Here is an 18,590-nt window from a genome sequence, read left to right on the forward strand (position 1 = left end):
GTACCCACACCACACACCCCCCACCCCCAGTCTGCATCCTTATTAAAGTGCTGCAGAGGGAAGCTGCCATTGGCTTGTGTTGACTCCACCCTCGACAACTCCTGATAGGGATCCACTGGACACGCACAAACACTGGGAATAATATAAATGGGGAATGACAAGAGAGAAGAAATAACGCTGAGGAGAGGAGAGGAGAGGAGAGGCTTCTTTGGTTTATTCATTCTCTCCTTCACTCACCACACCTTTTGCTTTTGGACTACAAGTTGCAACCAAACAAAAACTACAAATTCCAAAATTTCCTAGCTGGAAGTCACGCAAGGTCCCAAAGCAGTGGAGCTGACTGACAGTCAGTTAGGTAGCACTGGAGAAATAGGTCATAGAGCTAAAAATACTTTATCTATGTCTCTCTCTTTCTCTCGGTCTCTCTCTCTATCCTGTCTTCGCGAAAAGAAAAAAGAAAAGACGACAAAGTAAAACAGATAGAAAGTCTAAATAAGGGGATGATGAAAGGAATAACTCGAAAAAAGAAACACCCTTAAAAAACATCAGACCCCAGGCTTACTCCCATACGAATAAAGAGAAAACTGAGAGCAAGAAAGCGAACGAGAGAGTGCAGCTGTGTGTGTTTCCCATTTTGTGTGTGTGTGCGTGTGTGTGTGTGCGCGTCTCCATCTACACGGGTGATACCGCACAAATGAGCGAGTGAGGGAATGAAAGGGAGAGATTGAAAGAGAAAGAAAGATCTAGAAATGGATGCTCAGGCTGTGGTTTGAACCGTCACGTGGGGCTGTTTGCACACAGAGCCGGTTATTACATGGAACTCATTTAGCTCGGCTCAGTCAGGCAGGGCAGAAATAATATTATATAGGCCCTGCCACAACTGCTGCCAATACCACAGCACACTATTATCTACATCTCCCCCTCTAACCAGCACAAAGAATACTGCTGAAATATATGCGCCGCATCCACTGACAAATTCAGACACCTGTGTCTTTAAAAATGATTGCCCCAAAGTCAAATTCCTGCTGTTAATTGAATTTAATTGCACTTTTTAAGGATTTTAATGATCTACCTCATAGGCAGGAAGCATCAAAAATGTCATACTTTCATACCTTGTTTGTAACCAACATCGCTCTTTGTGGTGACACAAAGGGAAAGGTTGTATAATTTGGTATGAAGAGTGGACTTTCTGCCAGTGGATGGTTCAAATCTACAGTAAATCCCTCCAAAGGAACTCTTTGGAATAAGCTTTCCAACAAGATTTAAGGGGATCTGACAAAAAAATGCACAGAGAATTTCCCTCAGTACTTTTAGCTGAATATTAAAGTGGTGACATGCCTTGATTCACAATGTAAAGAACCAGGGTGGGGGGTGGGGGGTGGCTGAGGGTAAGCGACTTGGAGGGCTCAGATGGTTTGAGGCCGAAAAAGAAGGAAAATGGAAAAAAAACAAAAACAAGGAGAGAGAGAGAGATGGCGAGCGAGACAGAGAGGAAATGGCTGAACAAAAGGGAGATGGCGAGAGAAAGAGTGATGGATGGAGAAAGTGATGAAGAAGGAGGGAGGGAACGTGGGAGACGGGGCAGCAGGGGTGATGGGAGGACAGAGAGGAAATAAGAGAGAGAGAGAGGGGGGAGAGAGATGGGAGGAGAGGAGAAGCAGAAGCAGAGAAAGAGAGATTAAACTAGTCTCTAATCCAGAGGAGAGAGAGAGAGAGAGGGCTGCTAGGGAAATGCCCAGTAGATTCATCGCACACAAATGAACCCTCCACTGTACTTCCCCACACACACACACACACACGCACACATGCACACACACATCGACTGGTTATCACACTGCATTGTACACAGCAAGTCTCGGCTGGGTGATGGGCAACAATTGTAACTGGTGCACGCTCAGCCACTCTATTAGGGACCAAACTGAACAAAATCTCGCTCGTTGTTTGGCCTCTAATTTGTAAGCTAGTTTGTTTGTAGACATGCTAATTACCAGGACTTGCAGTAAATGGAACGCAGTTACAACCGTCCTGCATAATGATGGCATTTATACAGTTGGTGAGACGCTAAAGGCAGCGTTGATTTCTGCAGCCCTGTGTAATAAATGCTTTGTTATTGCTCAGAGAGTCCGATGTGGGACAGCATCCATGCAGGACTCAGTCCTATCCATGAGTCCAAAGGATACTGAAAGACAACACCCACCCTGCTGCCCTGTGCCAAGAGATACAGGAGTGTCTGCTGCCGTACCACCAGACCGCAGAGCAGAGTGAACTCATCCTCAACACTCCACCATGAATAGTTTATTTTTGTGACTTGATTATAATTTATTCATTAGTCTTTACAGTTTTTGCTTGTGTGTGTGTGTGTGTGTGTGTGTGTGTGTGTAGCTTAGGGAATTACAACAAATGCCATTACACAATCTTGTGTTGTGTATGAAAATTTAATTAATCTTTAACTTTCTGCAGACAACTTTGCTGCTTTGTTCCACGTCTTCTTTTTCCCTCTTTTGTCTAACTTCAAGCACTGGAAGTCAATGTAAGACCACCATGGAAAATTGGGCGCTACAGTTCATTAGTTACACACCCCGAGCCCCTTCTTTTAAAATTTAAATCCTTTACTTTCTGCTCCTTCTCCTCTTCCCCTCGCCCTATCCTCTCCCTGCCACCGCAACCTCATCTCCCTCTGTCCTGGCACCACATCGGTATATATCCCATGCAAATCAGTCGATTTAATCCCCTCGACATGGTGTCAGTGAGGGCCTCTGGGAGCAATCCGGCCACACTTTGGCTCTGCTTGGGTGAGCATCACATAGAAGAGAGGAAAGGAGAGGAGGGAAGAGGAGAGGAGAGGAGGGAAGAGGTCCCACATTACCTCCATCCTGTCCACCTGTCCCTTCCTGTGCCATCATCACAACAACATTACTGACCAGAATCTTATTAGAATGTAATTACACCTTGTAATAATTCATCTTGCCTGCTAAGTTTTCTGTTTTGAGGCGTGTGCTTTGGTATGAGTGAAACGCATTTGGCCAAAACACTAAAATAGCATCACAGTCAGTCGGGGCAGCACAGTTTCCCAACCAGTACCATTCCAGTTCCCTCTCTCTTGTGAAGTGCTCTTCAAGGCAGGCACGTACGGGCCAGTCGTACATGGAATTGCACGAAATGTCGCCTGTGTCTGCGTCTCAGAGAGGCTGACAGACAGAGAGACAGGCAGGCAGGCAGCGAGCTGTCTGTATCCCCGCGCAGGTGAAACCTGTGCAGCATCCGATGTGCGCCCCTGTTTTTCGCACACAGGTCTGTGACTTTTCTTTGTTTCAAACTGCCTAAGCTGGATCTTTTGTGTTGCCCAAACACTCCACGGTTGTGTGTTTATATTGGAGCTATTGTGGGGTGTTTTTTTTGTTTTCGGTTAGATCTGTGTGAGTACCCGCTGACAGACGCACATCAGCCACCTTTTTGGCCGGGAGCCCAGGCGGGCAGCAGGCGTCTGCATTCCGCTGAAACCAGTCTCAGAAAAAAACACACACACACAAACACACACACACACAAAAAAGACCCTTAAAAAAAAAGCTGCACAAAGAGGATCATTACGGGAGAAAGTCCATCCGTTTAAAGACCCATAAGTGAAAATAAATGCTACAATAAATGATTTTGAGATCTGATTCCAGGCGCTGCTGGAGATGAAAGCAAGTCTCGGAGTTGGAGCCGTGCAGCAGCGTATTTACCTCAGCCTGCAGCCTGTCTCCGAGAGGTCCGGCTGGAAAGGTAACGCTGCAGCCCAAAACCGGAGCAGTGAGCTCCATCCTGCCTACCTGTTTACCCCCCTCTCTGTCAAAAAAAAAAAAAAAAAAAAAAAAAAAAAGATGTGCTCACAGGTACTGTAAAGCCATCTAAGCTCCCTGCCTCCCGGCCAGCCTCCCCTCTCCAGCCTGGCTTTGACCGTGATCTTGGCTGGCTACACTGGCAAGGGACATACCGGGTCACCCAAATCTACCTCCAGCATTCCTCCATATCCCTGCGCACACGCTGCTGTTGGCTCAGGGAAATAATTATACGATCGGAGCGCACAATAATCCCCTCATGCCAAAATAAAAATAAGCAGAAACCCCCCCGCGTCAGCTTAAAAATATAACTTTTCTTTAAGGCTCAATCGCATCCGCTGACATTATCGCTCCATCTGTGCTGTATGCATTGCATGTATAGATGTGTTCATGCTGAGAAATATCAGGGAATTTTAAGGCTCTCAAATTGCACTGACAGCATGCACAAAAAGAAAAGGCGCAAACGCTCAGGAAACGTGTTGTACTTACGATTTGAGGGGGTTCTGTACCGCTGTGGCCATTTTGATATAGTATGATAGAATGCAACACTGCAGAGCCCGGTATTGTACATGTAATGTAGCAGCTATTTCAATTTCATTCATTCTCTGGGGCTGCGGCTGGAGCGGGCAGCCAATGGCAGGCGGGAGCGCTCCGTGACAGCTTTGGGGAAGTGTAGTTTTTTACGCATGTCAACATGAGACATGCCGAGGAGGGGCGCACTACAAGTACCGGCGGGGGTAGCGGTTTTTCAGTGGCCCACAGTCCCGCCTCGGACTTGTAAGGGTAAAGCCATCCCCCAGATCCGAATTTTATTTAAGAAAAAAAAAAAAGAAAGAAAGAAAAGAAAAGAAAACGTCTACAGTTATGTGAAGGTTGGTTCGCAGGACTGTCTGTCAGTCTGAGGGTGCCAGTGTCTCTTATGCATTGTTGCTGGTGTGGATGATGAGGATGGGCTCCAGTCTGCACTGCCTTGTCCCAAAATTGCATCACATCACAGTAGTGGCAACTTGGTGGATAGCCCACATTTCACACTGAAGGCTGGTGATGAATACATTCTAAAGAGAAAATGCAATTTATAAATTATTCATAATTATTTTTGTCTTTACATTTATGTATTGGGAAAGCAGTCTAGATTTAGTGAGGTATGGCCCAGGTATCACTTTACCTGTGTGCTTATAATAGGGAACAACTAATAGAAGAACTATAACAATGATATATTCATTAAGGCATTACTTAATGTCCCCTAAACATACAGCAAACACATAAAGGTGGTCAATTTTACTCCACTAATGGAAAGTTGGATAATAAATTATATTAGATTGAAGGCTATTAACCCCTCAGTGACAAGTTTATTCAATCTATTTTAGACTAAATTAAGAGACGTTGTGTCTGCATAACCTTACATTATGTTGACAGGCCCATGGTTAATCTTATATTATCTATGGTAGGTAGACTTGCACTGAGCAGCTTTAATTATTCATTAATCAGGGGCGATGGGTTGGGAGTAGGCCTATAATTGATTCTTTCAGACATTTGTCTCTCATGGTTGAGCCTGGAAAAAAGGCTGGGACCTTCTCCAATCTCCTCACCCCTACACCCTTTATTCCTTCCTTCCTTAATTCCTTCTTCAATTCCTTCCCATCCGCTGTCTCTCCCTGCTTGCATTCTGCCTTGCCTGTGACCTGTGTAATTATCTTACATGCACATGTATGCATTCTACTACAGGCCTATTTCAACCATAAGTATTGATTTTAACTGCCCCTAACTTTAATTTAATCCTTTGCATGTGGGGAAGCAAGCAAGAGAGTGAGGAAGGAAGGAAGCAATCAAGGAATTAAGTCAGGAAGGATTCAAGGAAGGAATGAGCTCAGCCAGGACTGTACGAGCAGCAATGCTGGAATTTCTCTCTCTATGTCATGTTAGCAGCAGTGGCGCCGCTCTGAAGCCATTCAGTGACATGTGATATTTATAGATCTGTGCTAACAAATATTTAATGAACATTAGCAAGCAGCTCCAACATGGCAGCACTGCCCCAATAAAACACTCTCTGTCAGTTAAAAGGAAACTTTGATTTCTTGTGCATTGCTGAGATTATGAATTAGTTGGTGTTTTGTAATATGCATATTTGTCAGAGGTGGAACAAATATCTGGATTTAAATATTTGTTTATTTGCATGATTTATCCAAGCTTCAAAAAAATCTGTTACAGAAATCAAACTCATGGGACTGTGAGTTCATCATCTCATCTCATTTTTTATTTATTTTTATCCTCTGATTTTTTGAAGTTTATTGAATGGCAGGTCCGGTGCTGTTCCACACTCTGACCACAGGGTGGTGCTGATGTACCGGACAAGACGCTGCACAGAACGTACACACAATGCGTCTTACGTCACTGGATGGCTCCTCCCTCAGCGGCGACACGCGCTGATGTTGTGATCGACAGACAAACAGCAGTCATGTTGAACTTTCGTTTTGCTTTTCGCCGTCACAAATATGTCTTAAGTAATTGAAACAACGATGTCCGAAATACTGATGAAAGAAATGGAGAGCATATCGATCGGTCCGGTGAAGGCGGAGGAGCGTCCCGACGGAGTCCGGAGCTTCCTGCTGGTGGATGAACTAGAGAACCTGCAGGTAAAGTTAGCTAACGTCAACAGAGCTAGCAGCTGCTAGCATGTAGCTGCTAAGCTAAGAAGAAGAAGGACTACACACATTCCAATGCAGGCCACTTAAACTGTCTGTTGTCACTGACACAGCTACACTACTGATACATGAGCTGCATTAGCTCACAAAACACCAGGTTGTGTTATTCTTTTTAACGTAGCAAAATTAGCTTGTGACACATTTGACACGCTTTCTTAATGTGACAGTAGATATTTACCCGTGACGTCCATCATGTTTAGCCTGTAGATATGATATGTTTTTGCTAACAAGGGCTCATGACACCTTAAAGAACACAGGTATGAGCTGTAACAGAGGGAAGAAGAGCAGCGAATGTGTTCCTCGTTTGGAAAGTCCCCGGTGAGTCATACAGCACAGCTGACCCACAGGGAGGCACCCTCTCATTGTACTGTTGTTACAACAGTACAAAGTGCAGGCGGTAATGATTATTTATATACTCACCTGATTAGTCTGCGATGTACGCACATACAGTTTTGTCCTAAGAGATTTAAATGCTCGGCAGCGATGAACACAGCCTTTATTTATAGATTTTTTCTCTGCATTGAATGTGAGAAGTGTCAGAGATTGTAAGACAAACATAACGCAGTTCTTTCTTTGGTCATATGTTAAGGCAAGACTGAATATTGTTCCACACAGATTCAATAAGGTTTTCCCTAGATTCAATGAAGTCAGAGGGGGAGCTCATTACATCATGTTCAGACAGCTCAGCAATCCATCCTCTGTCCATTACCGACCCCCCGCTTCTCCCTCCTCTCTCCCCAGGTCCGCGATGAGACTGAGTTCGTGGACAGACTCGTCTGCGGGGACACGGCAGGAGTCAAGGTCCTCTCCATCTTTGGCAACACCGGCGACGGCAAGTCACACACCCTCAACCACATCCTGTTCGGTGGTGAGAGTGTGTTCTACACCTCAAAGTCACCCAGCTCCTGTACGGTGGGAGTGTGGGCCGCGTACGACCCCAGCCTCAACCTGGTGGCCCTGGATACCGAGGGCCTGCTGGGGGCGGCAGTCAATCAGAACCAGAGGATGAGGCTGCTGCTAAAGGTAATTTTACTGGTCGCTGGCCGGTTTTGTTGGAACTAACAAAATATTTAATTAGAAATGTTTGTTTGTCTTCACATCATTATAGTTAAAAAGTTGACCGTGGCGAGTGAGATTGTTGTCAGACGGATCGACCACACATTTTTTAATAGACCCTAAATTGCATTAGAGTGTTAAGTGTCTCTATTGCCCAGGGCCATGTGATACTACAGTATCCACAGTGTAGGATATGAAGACCTTGGAGGGCTCCATGTCACATGCTGCAGTCTTTCAAGATATTGTGTGTTCAAAAGGACTAAAATGTGACACGTCTTCCTTGTGAACATCTCCCTATGCTTGCACTTGGACAGGGTTAGGTTACGTATACTGTGAGATGACTGTTAATACTTTGACAAATATTAACACAGTGATATTTTTGATAATCATCATTAATGTCGATATAATGACTAAGTGGGTAAAGGCAAGTATTAGAACAAGTAGAACAGTCTGTTAAGTTCAGAAAATTACATCACTTTACTGTAATGCAACCTTTAAAGCCAGGAGAAGACAACACTTACGACAGGTCATTATATAATGATATCCAAAATCTAAATAATGTATAGTCTCATATCATGATAACCATATATTATCGAGTTATTGCCCAGCCCTAGCTTGCACTGTAATTTCACCAGGTGTGTTGCTTTTTCAGTAAATGTTATAGATGCCACTTCTGTCTCAGCTCTATATATACATACTCCCTTCTTTTCCAGGTATTGGCAGTGTCTGATATTGTAGTCTATCGCACACGGGCAGAGCGCCTCCACAACGACATGTTCCTGTTCCTGAGCAGCGCCTCGGGGGCCTACCTGAAGCACTTCACCCCGGAGCTCAGGGCCCTCTCCAGCCGCTGTGGCCTGGACGTGCCCCTCTCCTCTCTTGGGCCGGCCGTTATTGTCTTCCAGGAGACAACGCACACCCAGTTGCTTGGTCATGGTAGGGGAGGGTATTACACTGAATTGCATGCATGTACTGTATATGATAACAAACACACACCTCCATTTTAATCTCTTGCTCTGTGGTCCCTGCTGTCCAACTAAAAATTATTTGCTTTTCCTGTGTCTTGTAGATTCTAAGGTGGCTGGCCACGCCGACACTTTGCTCCAGAAGCGTTTCCACGACCTGGGTTTAGGGACACAGGCCTTTAGCTCGGTGCAGTATGTGGGCACTCAGACCATCACACCTCCCACTGACTACAGCAGGTTGCTGGAGGCCGTCAAGCAGCAAGTCAAGAACACTCACACACGCTCCCCCCGTCAGCCCGGGATAGTGTTTCATGCTCTGGAAGTAAGTGGTGGAGGAAGTGGAATTCTATAGATGACAAAAGTTTCACTCCTATTTTGTTTCCTAGCCCATTTTGCCCTCCCTCATCCTTCTTTGGCTTCCTTTTTATGTTTCCTTAGGCACTAAGTGAGCGTTTCTGTGGGGAACTGTCAGACGACAAGATGACGCCGTACTCCTTCTTTCCAGACGAGTACTTCACCTGCTCTGCTGTCTGCCTCAGCTGCAAGTAAGTTTCAAACATTTTTAGCAGCTACTCAGTCTCTTTTTTTGTCATCAGGCTTTCCCCATTCTAGATGTTGATTTGGAGTCAACAAATAAATAAATCAGCTCATATTGTCATCAACGAGGCACTTAACTCTTTCATACCAGTGCAAAGTTAAAATTCTCATTGCATATGATGCTCGGTGCGTACTTATTTTGTTCACAAATCCCTTTTTGTAGTTCCAGATAAGATTAAACGTATGTAAATCCAAAAGATGACATAATATTGGAAACAATCTAATATTCTTTGGACTGAAAATAATCCCTAGATTATGTCAAACTTTATTATAGATAACTAACAAGCCTGGGATGACTCTATTATACCTCTAGTTTTAATACTGGGCTCTAAATCTTAGAGTTCTCCTGTGTTGGATGCTTTATGAGGGATCCTTTTCTCCTCTACTCCCCTGTCATTCATTCAGACTTGGAAAGAGGTCAGATGGCCATTTGGACTGAAAGCATTTTCCACTCTATTGTCAGTCTCCTCATGGTCGAACCTCAGCGTTTGCAGGTTCTTATTCTTGATAGTTTGCATCCTTTGAAACATCATTTTGCACCAATAATTGTATATTTCTTATGCTTTGTATTAGTTATACTGTGTAGTTGTGCTTTTAAAAAAATGTAAACCGCTAATTGAACGTTCTTGTGGGCGAAAAAAACATATCAGACCCGGATTATTATTCACAGCAGTATTAAGTCTGTTTAGTGGGGATCTTTAAGGTTTTTGTCTAAACGTAATTCTATTTACTTAAAACGCTTGAGTTAGGGAACATCCCTCTTCATTATCTTCATGCAGCATTTAAAGGCTTTTTATCACCAAATGGAAACATAAACAAACACACAAACAGAACTCTTCTAGTCGTCTCTGGCTGAATCACTGGGCTGGAATTGATTCCCTTAAAACAGAAATCTGTTGTTGTTCTTGTGGATGTTAACTGTCTCCCCACTGGGACACATAAAACCTGATGTGTTTTCCATATTTTTGGAAAGGGAAAATGGGAGTCCCCATACTCTTTGTGTTTCCTCGTCAAGGAAAGATGAGAGAAGTGTGAGTGAGTGTGAGAAATCACAAAACTGGTTCCGAAGGGATCCAGTCCTGGATTAATGGACTGTACACATCCTTCAGATCCCCCGTCACCGACTGATGTCCGTCATGTTGGTTTGAAACGTTTGTTTTTCTGTCTCGTGTCCAGCATTCGATGTAAAAATGGAATGAACCATCTGAGAGACAGGGTCCCCCACTCTGCTGATGGACTGTGTCAGTATGCACACCAGTACAACAACAAGGTCCTCATCTGCAAGGTAAGACTGACACTGTCTGCTCGTTTAGCTTCAATGGGACCCAGTTTAAAATGTGATGTTGTTAATGTGGTTTTTAATGCTGTGTTTTGTTCCCTTGACCCTTTACTGATCATCCTTTACATGCGGTCCTCCAAAAAATAACACATAATACATTTTTTAATGCATTTCCTTTATTATTTCCTGTGTTTTATGTCTCATGTCTCCAGCGGTGCTATGAAGGAGGCAGAGAGGTGATTGTCGTGCCCAAGACATCAGCTTCCAATGAAAACCCATGGTTTGGACTGGCCAAGTACGCCTGGTCAGGGTACGTGATTTCACACACACACACACACACACCTTTTTATTGCCTTTCATCCAGCCATCTCATGTTGTCTCTCCACCCTCCTCTCAGCTATGTGTTGGAGTGTGCTAGCTGTGGTGTAATCTACCGCAGCAGACAGTACTGGGTGGGAAACCAGGATCCTGAGAGCAGCGTGGTGCGATCTGAGGTCAAGCATGTCTGGGAGGGGGTGAGTACTCAACCTTTCTCCAGTTTCTAGTTCCAATACAAAAGTGCTGAGTGGTAAAATGTTTGTTAAGGCATCTGTTCGATGAGATTATGCATAGTTGGCTTGCATAGCCATTAGAGCTGCAACATATAATCGATTACTTGTCAACTGTCTAATCACCAGCTATTTTGATTATCGATTATTCACATTCACAAAAGACAAAAGTCTCTGATCCCAGCTCCTCAAATGTGAATATTTTCTGGTTTCTTTACTCCTCTGTGACATTAAACTATATATCTTTGGGATGTGGACCAAACAAGACGTTTTTATGTTGGGCTTTGGGTAACACTGATTAAAATTAAGACAACACTGACATGACAACATCTTGCATAAAGTTTAGCATGCGGTTATCTTCACCTAAGAGACTGAGATCCCACCACTGATACATGTGAAGCATTTATCACTGCTCCTGGGGGATTAATTTATCGGTTGATTACTAATTGATTGATTTTTTGATCAATTTAATTTTCTTAAATAAAAAACTATATGCACTTCTTGTTTATGTGTCTGCATTTTTTCATCGCACTTCATTCTTTCAGTCGGACATGTTTCTAACGTCCCACCAAAACGCGGCCCAGAGGGTACTGGATGGGATGAACTACATGATCCAGTCAGTGTCAGAGTACAGCACAGGCCCAACCAAAGCTGTCGCTGCCTGGCTCACTGATCAGGTAGCGCCGCCATACTGGAGACCCAACACAGAGATCACTGTGAGTATGAAGAGCTAAAGCACACTACAAAACAATTCAGATAACAGGGATTAAAGCTGAGGTGGACATCTCTCCTTAGAGAAATTCTGACAACTTAACACACTGAAGTTTGACATCTTTGAACAAACTGTTCACTTAATGCCTGCACTAACAATGTTATCATGTCTCTCCTTCCATCACTGGATCCCCCTCTCCCCATCAGGCCTGTCACGGCTGTGAGAAGGTGTTCGCAGAGGCGGAAAGGAAGCACCACTGTCGATCATGCGGCGAGGGTTTCTGCCATCCCTGCTCCAGCCACAGGATGCCCGTGCCAGAGAGAGGCTGGGGCAGCGGTCCTGTCAGAGTGTGTAAGGACTGCTACCGGCAGGGAGGACCAGCTGACACTAACAGCCAGGGTGAGACACCTCCAACCAATCGGTGAACTTCAACCAGGCAGCTTGTGTTAAATTATATAAAAATCGTTTCAGTAAGGCAAGAAGTATTGACAGATGTTTTTACATTACATGGATGAAAACTAAATGGGGCCAATGAACATGAAGATGAAGATCGATCATAAATGTGTTCATATATAGTCACAGCTCTGAATGTTTAAAGGGACAGTTCACACCAAAATCAAAAGTAAACATTTTCTTCTTACCTCTTGAGCTATTTATCCATCTAGATTGTTTTGGTTTAATTGCCAGGTTTGGAGATATCGGCCATAGAGATATCTTCCTGCTCTCAAATATGAAGGAACTAGATGGCACAAAAAAGTGCCAAAAAACACTACAGCAGTGTTTCTTTTCAGAAATCATTACCTGGGGCCTTGTTTATAAACATTGTGTACGCACAAAAGAAGGCATACGGCATTTCTAGGATTTATAAATAACAAACATGATTGCAGAAGTGCGGTCCTCCACGGCGACTCTGACCCATGGGTATGCACATAAACTGGAGAAATGAGAAATTGCGACTCTGATGGCAGAAAGATATAACAGCAGAAACGGTTTGAATTTGATACCTATGTGTAAAATAAATAGAAAAATGACCCATAATATATTATATGTCAGGGGTTTATGTGCAAAAACAAGTAGAATCTGATCCATCCATCCTGTAAACGAATAAACAAACACCTGTTTCACACACACACACACACACACACACACACAAACACAAACAAACAAAACATGATTTAATATAATTATAAATACAAACTAAGATATATTTTGAAGGATGATGACCCCTTTAAAATGTTCTGTAGTAATAATACCTTCATGAAATGTGATTTATTGTCATAATAAATAACATGTAGAATAGGAGAAATGAAGTTTCAGCTGACGTTGCCTCGGCCGAGCAGATGCAAACTCATTGTTTCATATATTTTTATCACCTGTTTGTTGCGGAGAACTTTTGGTGAGATAAAGGTCCATTCGCTGTCAGTTTCAATCAGGGTAATTATAATATTAGTATATTTCAACGTTCAGCTTAAGTCACATAAAACAAGTCTTATTTCTTTTAACTTTAACCCACTGACCACTTGCAGTGCGGTGGAGATGCGAGGCGGGACGCATTCAGCACCAACACTCAGCAACTTAAAGTGATGTCTAGTTTATTTGTGTAAATAAATGTTTGAACACAACTTGAAAGCGATGGTTATCTCATTCAAACAAGGGAATATTGATGACGCTACCTGAGTCATGGTGCGTCTTTCACAACAGTGTTCTGCTCCACCCCTACTCCAGTCAGAAGGGATTCTCCGCTAAATCCTGCCAGTTTCTCATCGAGGTGGGCGGGCTGCGTGTCCTCGTTCCCCTACACCTTGGCTGTGCGCTTTTGGCATCCAGTTTTATGTCAGACAACTTTTTTTTTCTTCATGCCATCAGTGTGAATGAAAATTAATTAAGGCCGTTTCACTAACTATTTACAGGCAACTGTGGGCGTTATATGAAGCACGCAAAAGGTGCACCGCTTTTTGAGTTGATAGTAATTTATAAAGGGAAACCGGCGTAGGACGTGTGTGCACATGGTGTTATAAATGGGAATATTTTTGTCTGTAATCACCTGTTTCGTCTGATGCCAGCTTTTGACGTGAATCCTACACACAGTTTTATAAATGAGGCCCCTGGTTACTCAAGATAATCAACAGACTTTGTTGCGAGCAGTTTAATGTAGCAACGTTTTTCTTTCCACAGAATTAACTATTAACTCTATCACTAAGCAAAAGGAGGCATGCATCTACTCATGAGTGAGAGGCTTGTGATAGCGTGGGATGTAAACATTAATGGCATTCTCCTTGGCTGAGCTCTAACAGTAGCTAGCTTTGTTAGCTAGTCTCTCGTCCATTAGAAGATGCACACTTCCTCCTGCATGGTGATATGGAAAGAAAATAGTTCCTGTGAAACTGCTCACAACAAGGTCCGTAGATTATCTTGAGTAAACAGGTCATGAGTTCTGAAAAGAAACATTACTTTTCTGTCTAGTTTTGAGCACCACAAGCCAAGTGCCATCTAATTCCATTATATTTAAGAGAAGACAGAAATCTTTCAAAACTCTGCAACTCACACCAAAACAATCTAAGTGCATAAATAGCAGTACAGGTGAGAGGAAAAATATGTATTTTTGATTTGGGGTGAACTTTTAGGAGATTCAGAATCCAGACTGCACTCTGGGGAAAGAAAAACCTTTTCTTGTACATGTGTCTATTTCCATCTCTCACACATGTAAATACTCTCTTTTCTGTAGTGTGTAAGGTGGAGCCTCGTGGTCTGATAGCTCGCAGGGTGACGGAGGTGGCCCAGTCTACACTGGACATGGTCACCACAGCTGTGGACTACCCTCTCTGTGAGTGCAGCTGCATTTTACTGTTAGACATTTTGCAAGAACGCTGCAGCTGGTTGCACATTATCTCTGTGTCAAACAGCTTTTGATGAGTCGGATGTTTGAGCATGATTCTAATTACCAATTATTTATTATTTTTACAGTACAAAATGTGTCTTGGCCTCGTGTGTCACTGATGTGATCACTGGCTGAAAATGTCTTTTCAAAATGTAGCAAATGTGTCTTTTGTTAGATAAAAGTAAGTGGAAGTAAACTGGAGGAAACCAAAAATTGGTGCTTACGATGATAAAGAGTGGTTTCAAAGAAGGTTCTGTTCAGATGTGGAAGTGTACAAGACCTGCCGTAAATCTTAAATATATATCAACTGCTCCGTTCACTTCCCCTCAGGTTTTGTGAAGGATGTGGCTCGGCCAGACTACTGGGTTCCTGACCAAGACATCACTCAGTGCCACCAGTGCTCCAAAACCTTCACCGCGATAATGTCCAAGCACCACTGCAGGGCCTGTGGACAGGGTGTGTGTGGCCACTGCTCCACACACAACAGGCCTGTGCCCTCCCGAGGCTGGGACCACCCAGTCAGAGTGTGTGACAGCTGCCACGCCCGCACGGATAGTCTTTGAGCTTTGTTTTATAACCAGGAGAACTTCTCAAAGTGCACTCGGTCTTCCTCAGTTGATCCACAAAAACACTGTGAATCCTGCCACTGCTGCTCCAAGAGAACGTGGAGGATTGATCATACAGCACTAAATGGCAGAAGTGGAATCAGCCTCGGCTTGGCGTGAAAAGACATGATGTTCTGAAGCTTAAAATGGTCCCCACCTGGGCCTGGTGTTTTATCTCATCTCATCTGCCTTCTTTAACCAACTGATTCTGCAGCAGTTATCAGGTAAAGCTCACTGCAGTCCCTCTGCACCAGTCAAACTTCTCTATAAACAAACTGGACAAATGGAAAGTTGGACATGTGATTTTAACGTGGACATGTGGAAATATGTGTAACTAAAGACATGAGACTCTCAATTGTCATAATAGCAGAGCGTGTACTTTTAACTGCACTCAAGTGTGGTTTTCCTTGTTAATTTGTGTTTGCACATGCCTGCAACACGCTGCCTATTCTTAATTTGAACAATTTGTTCAGTAAAAAAGGGTGCACTGCGAATAGCAGGAGGTTTTAAAGTTAAAGGGATATTTCCAACATCTCAGCTACCTGTCTCTGCACAGCCCTCAGAAAAGTATAGATTGTGTGAGCGATTTTTGTTTTTATCCCTCTCCCTCAAAGTATTTCAGACTTTTGGAAAACTTTGTGTGTGTGTGTGAGACTGTTAACTCTGGGAAAAATTGAACGCGAGATGCAGAAACAGGAGCTACAGCAGTGTGTGCCTTCATCGGAATCTTGATTCCCTTTTCAACCTCCATATCTGCAAGGAGTAATCAGATTATTTGTGCCTAATAACAGAGCAATGAAATTTACAGCCTCTGATCTAGCTATTACGGTTGTATCTACGATATGGTGACATGAATAGGGAAATAAAATCTGTAGCGCATTATAGACATTCCAATGTATGGAAATAATAGCTGTGTATTGATGTAGATTTACCTTCCTGAGGCTGTTATAAAAGGTGAGTGCTCTCTTGAGCCACTGATGCTTCAGAAAAATCTCTTGATGTAATAAATACACCTGCACTAGACTGAATAATTGAGTTGTTTTGATATTTTGAGAGGCACTCAAATCATTTGCAACGTGCAAATTATATACGTGTAGATGGGAAATCACACTTTCTGTTCAAGGGAGTTTCTCTGCATAACAAACTGTAACATACTGGATGCATTAATGCCATTTTCCTCTCTGTCTAGAAATAATCAATTCAGTTTTAACAATGTTTTCCAGTGAATTCTAGCAATTGACAATCGGTATTTTTCTTTCATAAATGATGCTCGTCCAAATAAAGAAAACAAAGAAAGTCTTGTGTCTCTAGAAATGTGTCGCCCCCTCTCTCCATAAGCTCTCCCTAATTCCCTTTCATGCTTTACTTGCATGGATGGGTATTAATCATTGTTGCCAGAGTAATTACATGACAGCACAAAGACAATGTGGCAGTATAAAAGAAGAACATATATGATCGAATGGTGATCAGAAGTAGTGTCTGTCTGATAGTGAGACTGAAATCTGCCAGTATTTATCCAGCAGGTGCAGACTTGGTCTTACATTTTCATACATTGTTATACAGCTAAATTAATAAACGACAATAAGTAGCTAAAGGCACAAACTAGAAAACAAACAGAAGCTGATGAGGAAGGGTAAGAGGGGACATGGAGTTTGGGGACGGGAAAGGGGTACCTGATTATTGCTCATCGTGGCTTAGACTGGAATTACTGTAAAGATAAGATATTTCCTAGAGTCTATCTTTGTGGTAAATCTTGTTCCATTCTTCTGTTTGATCTCTGAGTGTAAAAGTATATTTTACCCTGTCCCAATATTTGTTCTCTTGTTGATAGCCATTAGTTCAGTTCTGGAGGATTTGGCTGTTTCCATGTCCTCAGCTGTCACATGAAATATATCAAAAGATGTACATCAGCCGATTTTATCTTTCATAGTATATTAATACCCAAACTATTAAAGAAAGTCAAAAATGTATCACATCTCCAGTAACTATTGACACGCTGATGTTCATATGTAGAGAAAGAGAGTGAAAGGAATATGCGTGTCTTCTATGCATCCTAATCAACAATACTTTTCTTTTGTTTGTTTTAAACTGTTAATGTCAGGGAGTTAATTGGCTTATTCTATGCAGAATGTGGTAATACTATGCTGCAATAAGTTATTTTTGTTTAATCAGATTTTCCCAGCGCTCATAAAACTGTTTTTTTATTGGCATTTCTTTAGAGTGTTGTGGCTGTGGGTTTTGCTCATTCCTTTGTTTTCATATCAAAGCCTCATATAAAATAGTTTAAAGTCTCTCTTTTCCATTTCCAGCCACAGTAAATATATTTCTTTCATTGTCATCTAATCAAAGATTAAGAGGTTGGATCCAGATTCTACTTGGTGCACAGTATGTGTTCTTTATAGTTTCTTTCTTCTAGCATGAAGGCCCTTTCAGTCAGACTCCATATGCCCACTTATGTGTCAGTCTGCCTAGATGAGCTTATGTTCATGCACAGGTAGGTGTCGCAGGTGGTCTGTGAGTGTTTTGAAATGACTATCTCGTCTTCATTTATTGATAAGCTCCAGTCCATTACGTAATTCCCCAGCAATGTTGGATTTTGTTGCAGGCCTTGTGCCTTTTAATTTCTCCTCCTGCTCCCTTACAGTGAGTTTCGGTGCTGCAGTGGCTCAAACTGCATCTTTGCCTCACACCTGTTTGAAATTGTGTTGTTTACCTTTTGTTATATTTTTCTCATAGAACACATAATATGTGATTGGCCACCAGCAGAATCACTGATAAGGCTGCTGAGCTGACAGGTACATACAGATCTCTCTTACAACCTCCGGTTCAAGGTTATCTGAAGCCCCGGGTCCCTGATGTCCAGCGCTCTAATGGATTGCTGACTAATATCCATGAAGCAGTGCTCATTTCCGTCACAAACTGATTATACAAGCCTAAATTAGCTTAAGCCTCACAAAGTATATGAACATGTGGAGGCGACAGAGAAAGGCGAGCCAAGAACATCTGTAGTCTGCAGACTCTACTTTTGCGATATAACATACATCACAGTAAATAACAGTCTAAACGAAGGATGTAACATAATAGATTTGAGGTAAATAAGCATGAAATTATGCGGTTCTATAAATATAACCTCCTTTTACTCATCGTTGGCTTTGAGGTGCTCATCAACCGTAGATCACAGTCTCCTTTTTAATTTACCACTACAGCACAAATCTGCTCTGTGCTCATTCTTCCACTGTAGAGCAGCCACACTTTAAAGTTACCGAGCTGTAAAACTGATTTAGTGTGAAAGCGTAGCCGTAGAAAGAGAGCACACATGCTGAAGTTTAGTAGAAAGGTTGTTCTGGTGTTGGTGTGGACAGGCAGAGGTTTTGACTGAGTGACTCTGGTGCTGCTACAGATAAATTACATCGGTGTCTGTGTCTGCTGC

At 42.7% G+C, this 18,590-nt stretch overlaps 2 protein-coding genes across 2 annotated transcripts in view; one reads left to right on the forward strand and one right to left on the reverse strand.

Annotated features, from left to right (window-relative positions):
* Positions 1-4,416, reverse strand: part of dpf1 (double PHD fingers 1) — a gene marked incomplete at its 5' end in the record, with an annotated part of 44,606 nt that extends 40,190 nt beyond the window's left edge. The window contains 3 exon segments of the mRNA XM_084351879.1: positions 4,308-4,374; positions 4,377-4,401; positions 4,405-4,416. Of these exon segments, the coding sequence (XP_084208005.1) occupies positions 4,308-4,374; positions 4,377-4,401; positions 4,405-4,416 (104 nt within the window).
* On the forward strand, positions 3,152-16,460 carry LOC311256643 (zinc finger FYVE domain-containing protein 1). The gene is made up of 13 exons (XM_084351878.1): positions 3,152-3,291; positions 6,103-6,451; positions 7,262-7,543; positions 8,290-8,512; positions 8,646-8,863; positions 8,980-9,086; positions 10,315-10,423; positions 10,630-10,727; positions 10,815-10,932; positions 11,511-11,681; positions 11,884-12,076; positions 14,403-14,501; positions 14,886-16,460. The coding sequence occupies exons 2-13, from the start codon at positions 6,335-6,337 to the stop codon at positions 15,116-15,118; spliced, it is 1,968 nt and encodes a 655-aa protein (XP_084208004.1). The 5' UTR covers positions 3,152-3,291; positions 6,103-6,334; the 3' UTR covers positions 15,119-16,460.
* Positions 16,461-18,590: the final 2,130 nt, after the last annotated feature.

This window comes from Pagrus pagrus (assembly GCF_965226575.1).
Source record: "Pagrus pagrus genome assembly, chromosome: 4".
Lineage (NCBI taxonomy): Eukaryota > Metazoa > Chordata > Actinopteri > Spariformes > Sparidae > Pagrus > Pagrus pagrus.

Coding starts and splice junctions, on each gene's coding strand:
- LOC311256643 (XM_084351878.1), top strand. CDS start 6,335: ATGTCCGAAATACTGATGAAAGAAATGGAGAGCATATCGATCGGTCCG. Junction 7,544..8,289: donor GGATGAGGCTGCTGCTAAAG/GTAATTTTACTG, acceptor CTTCTTTTCCAG/GTATTGGCAGTGTCTGATAT. Junction 14,502..14,885: donor AGCTGTGGACTACCCTCTCT/GTGAGTGCAGCT, acceptor ACTTCCCCTCAG/GTTTTGTGAAGGATGTGGCT.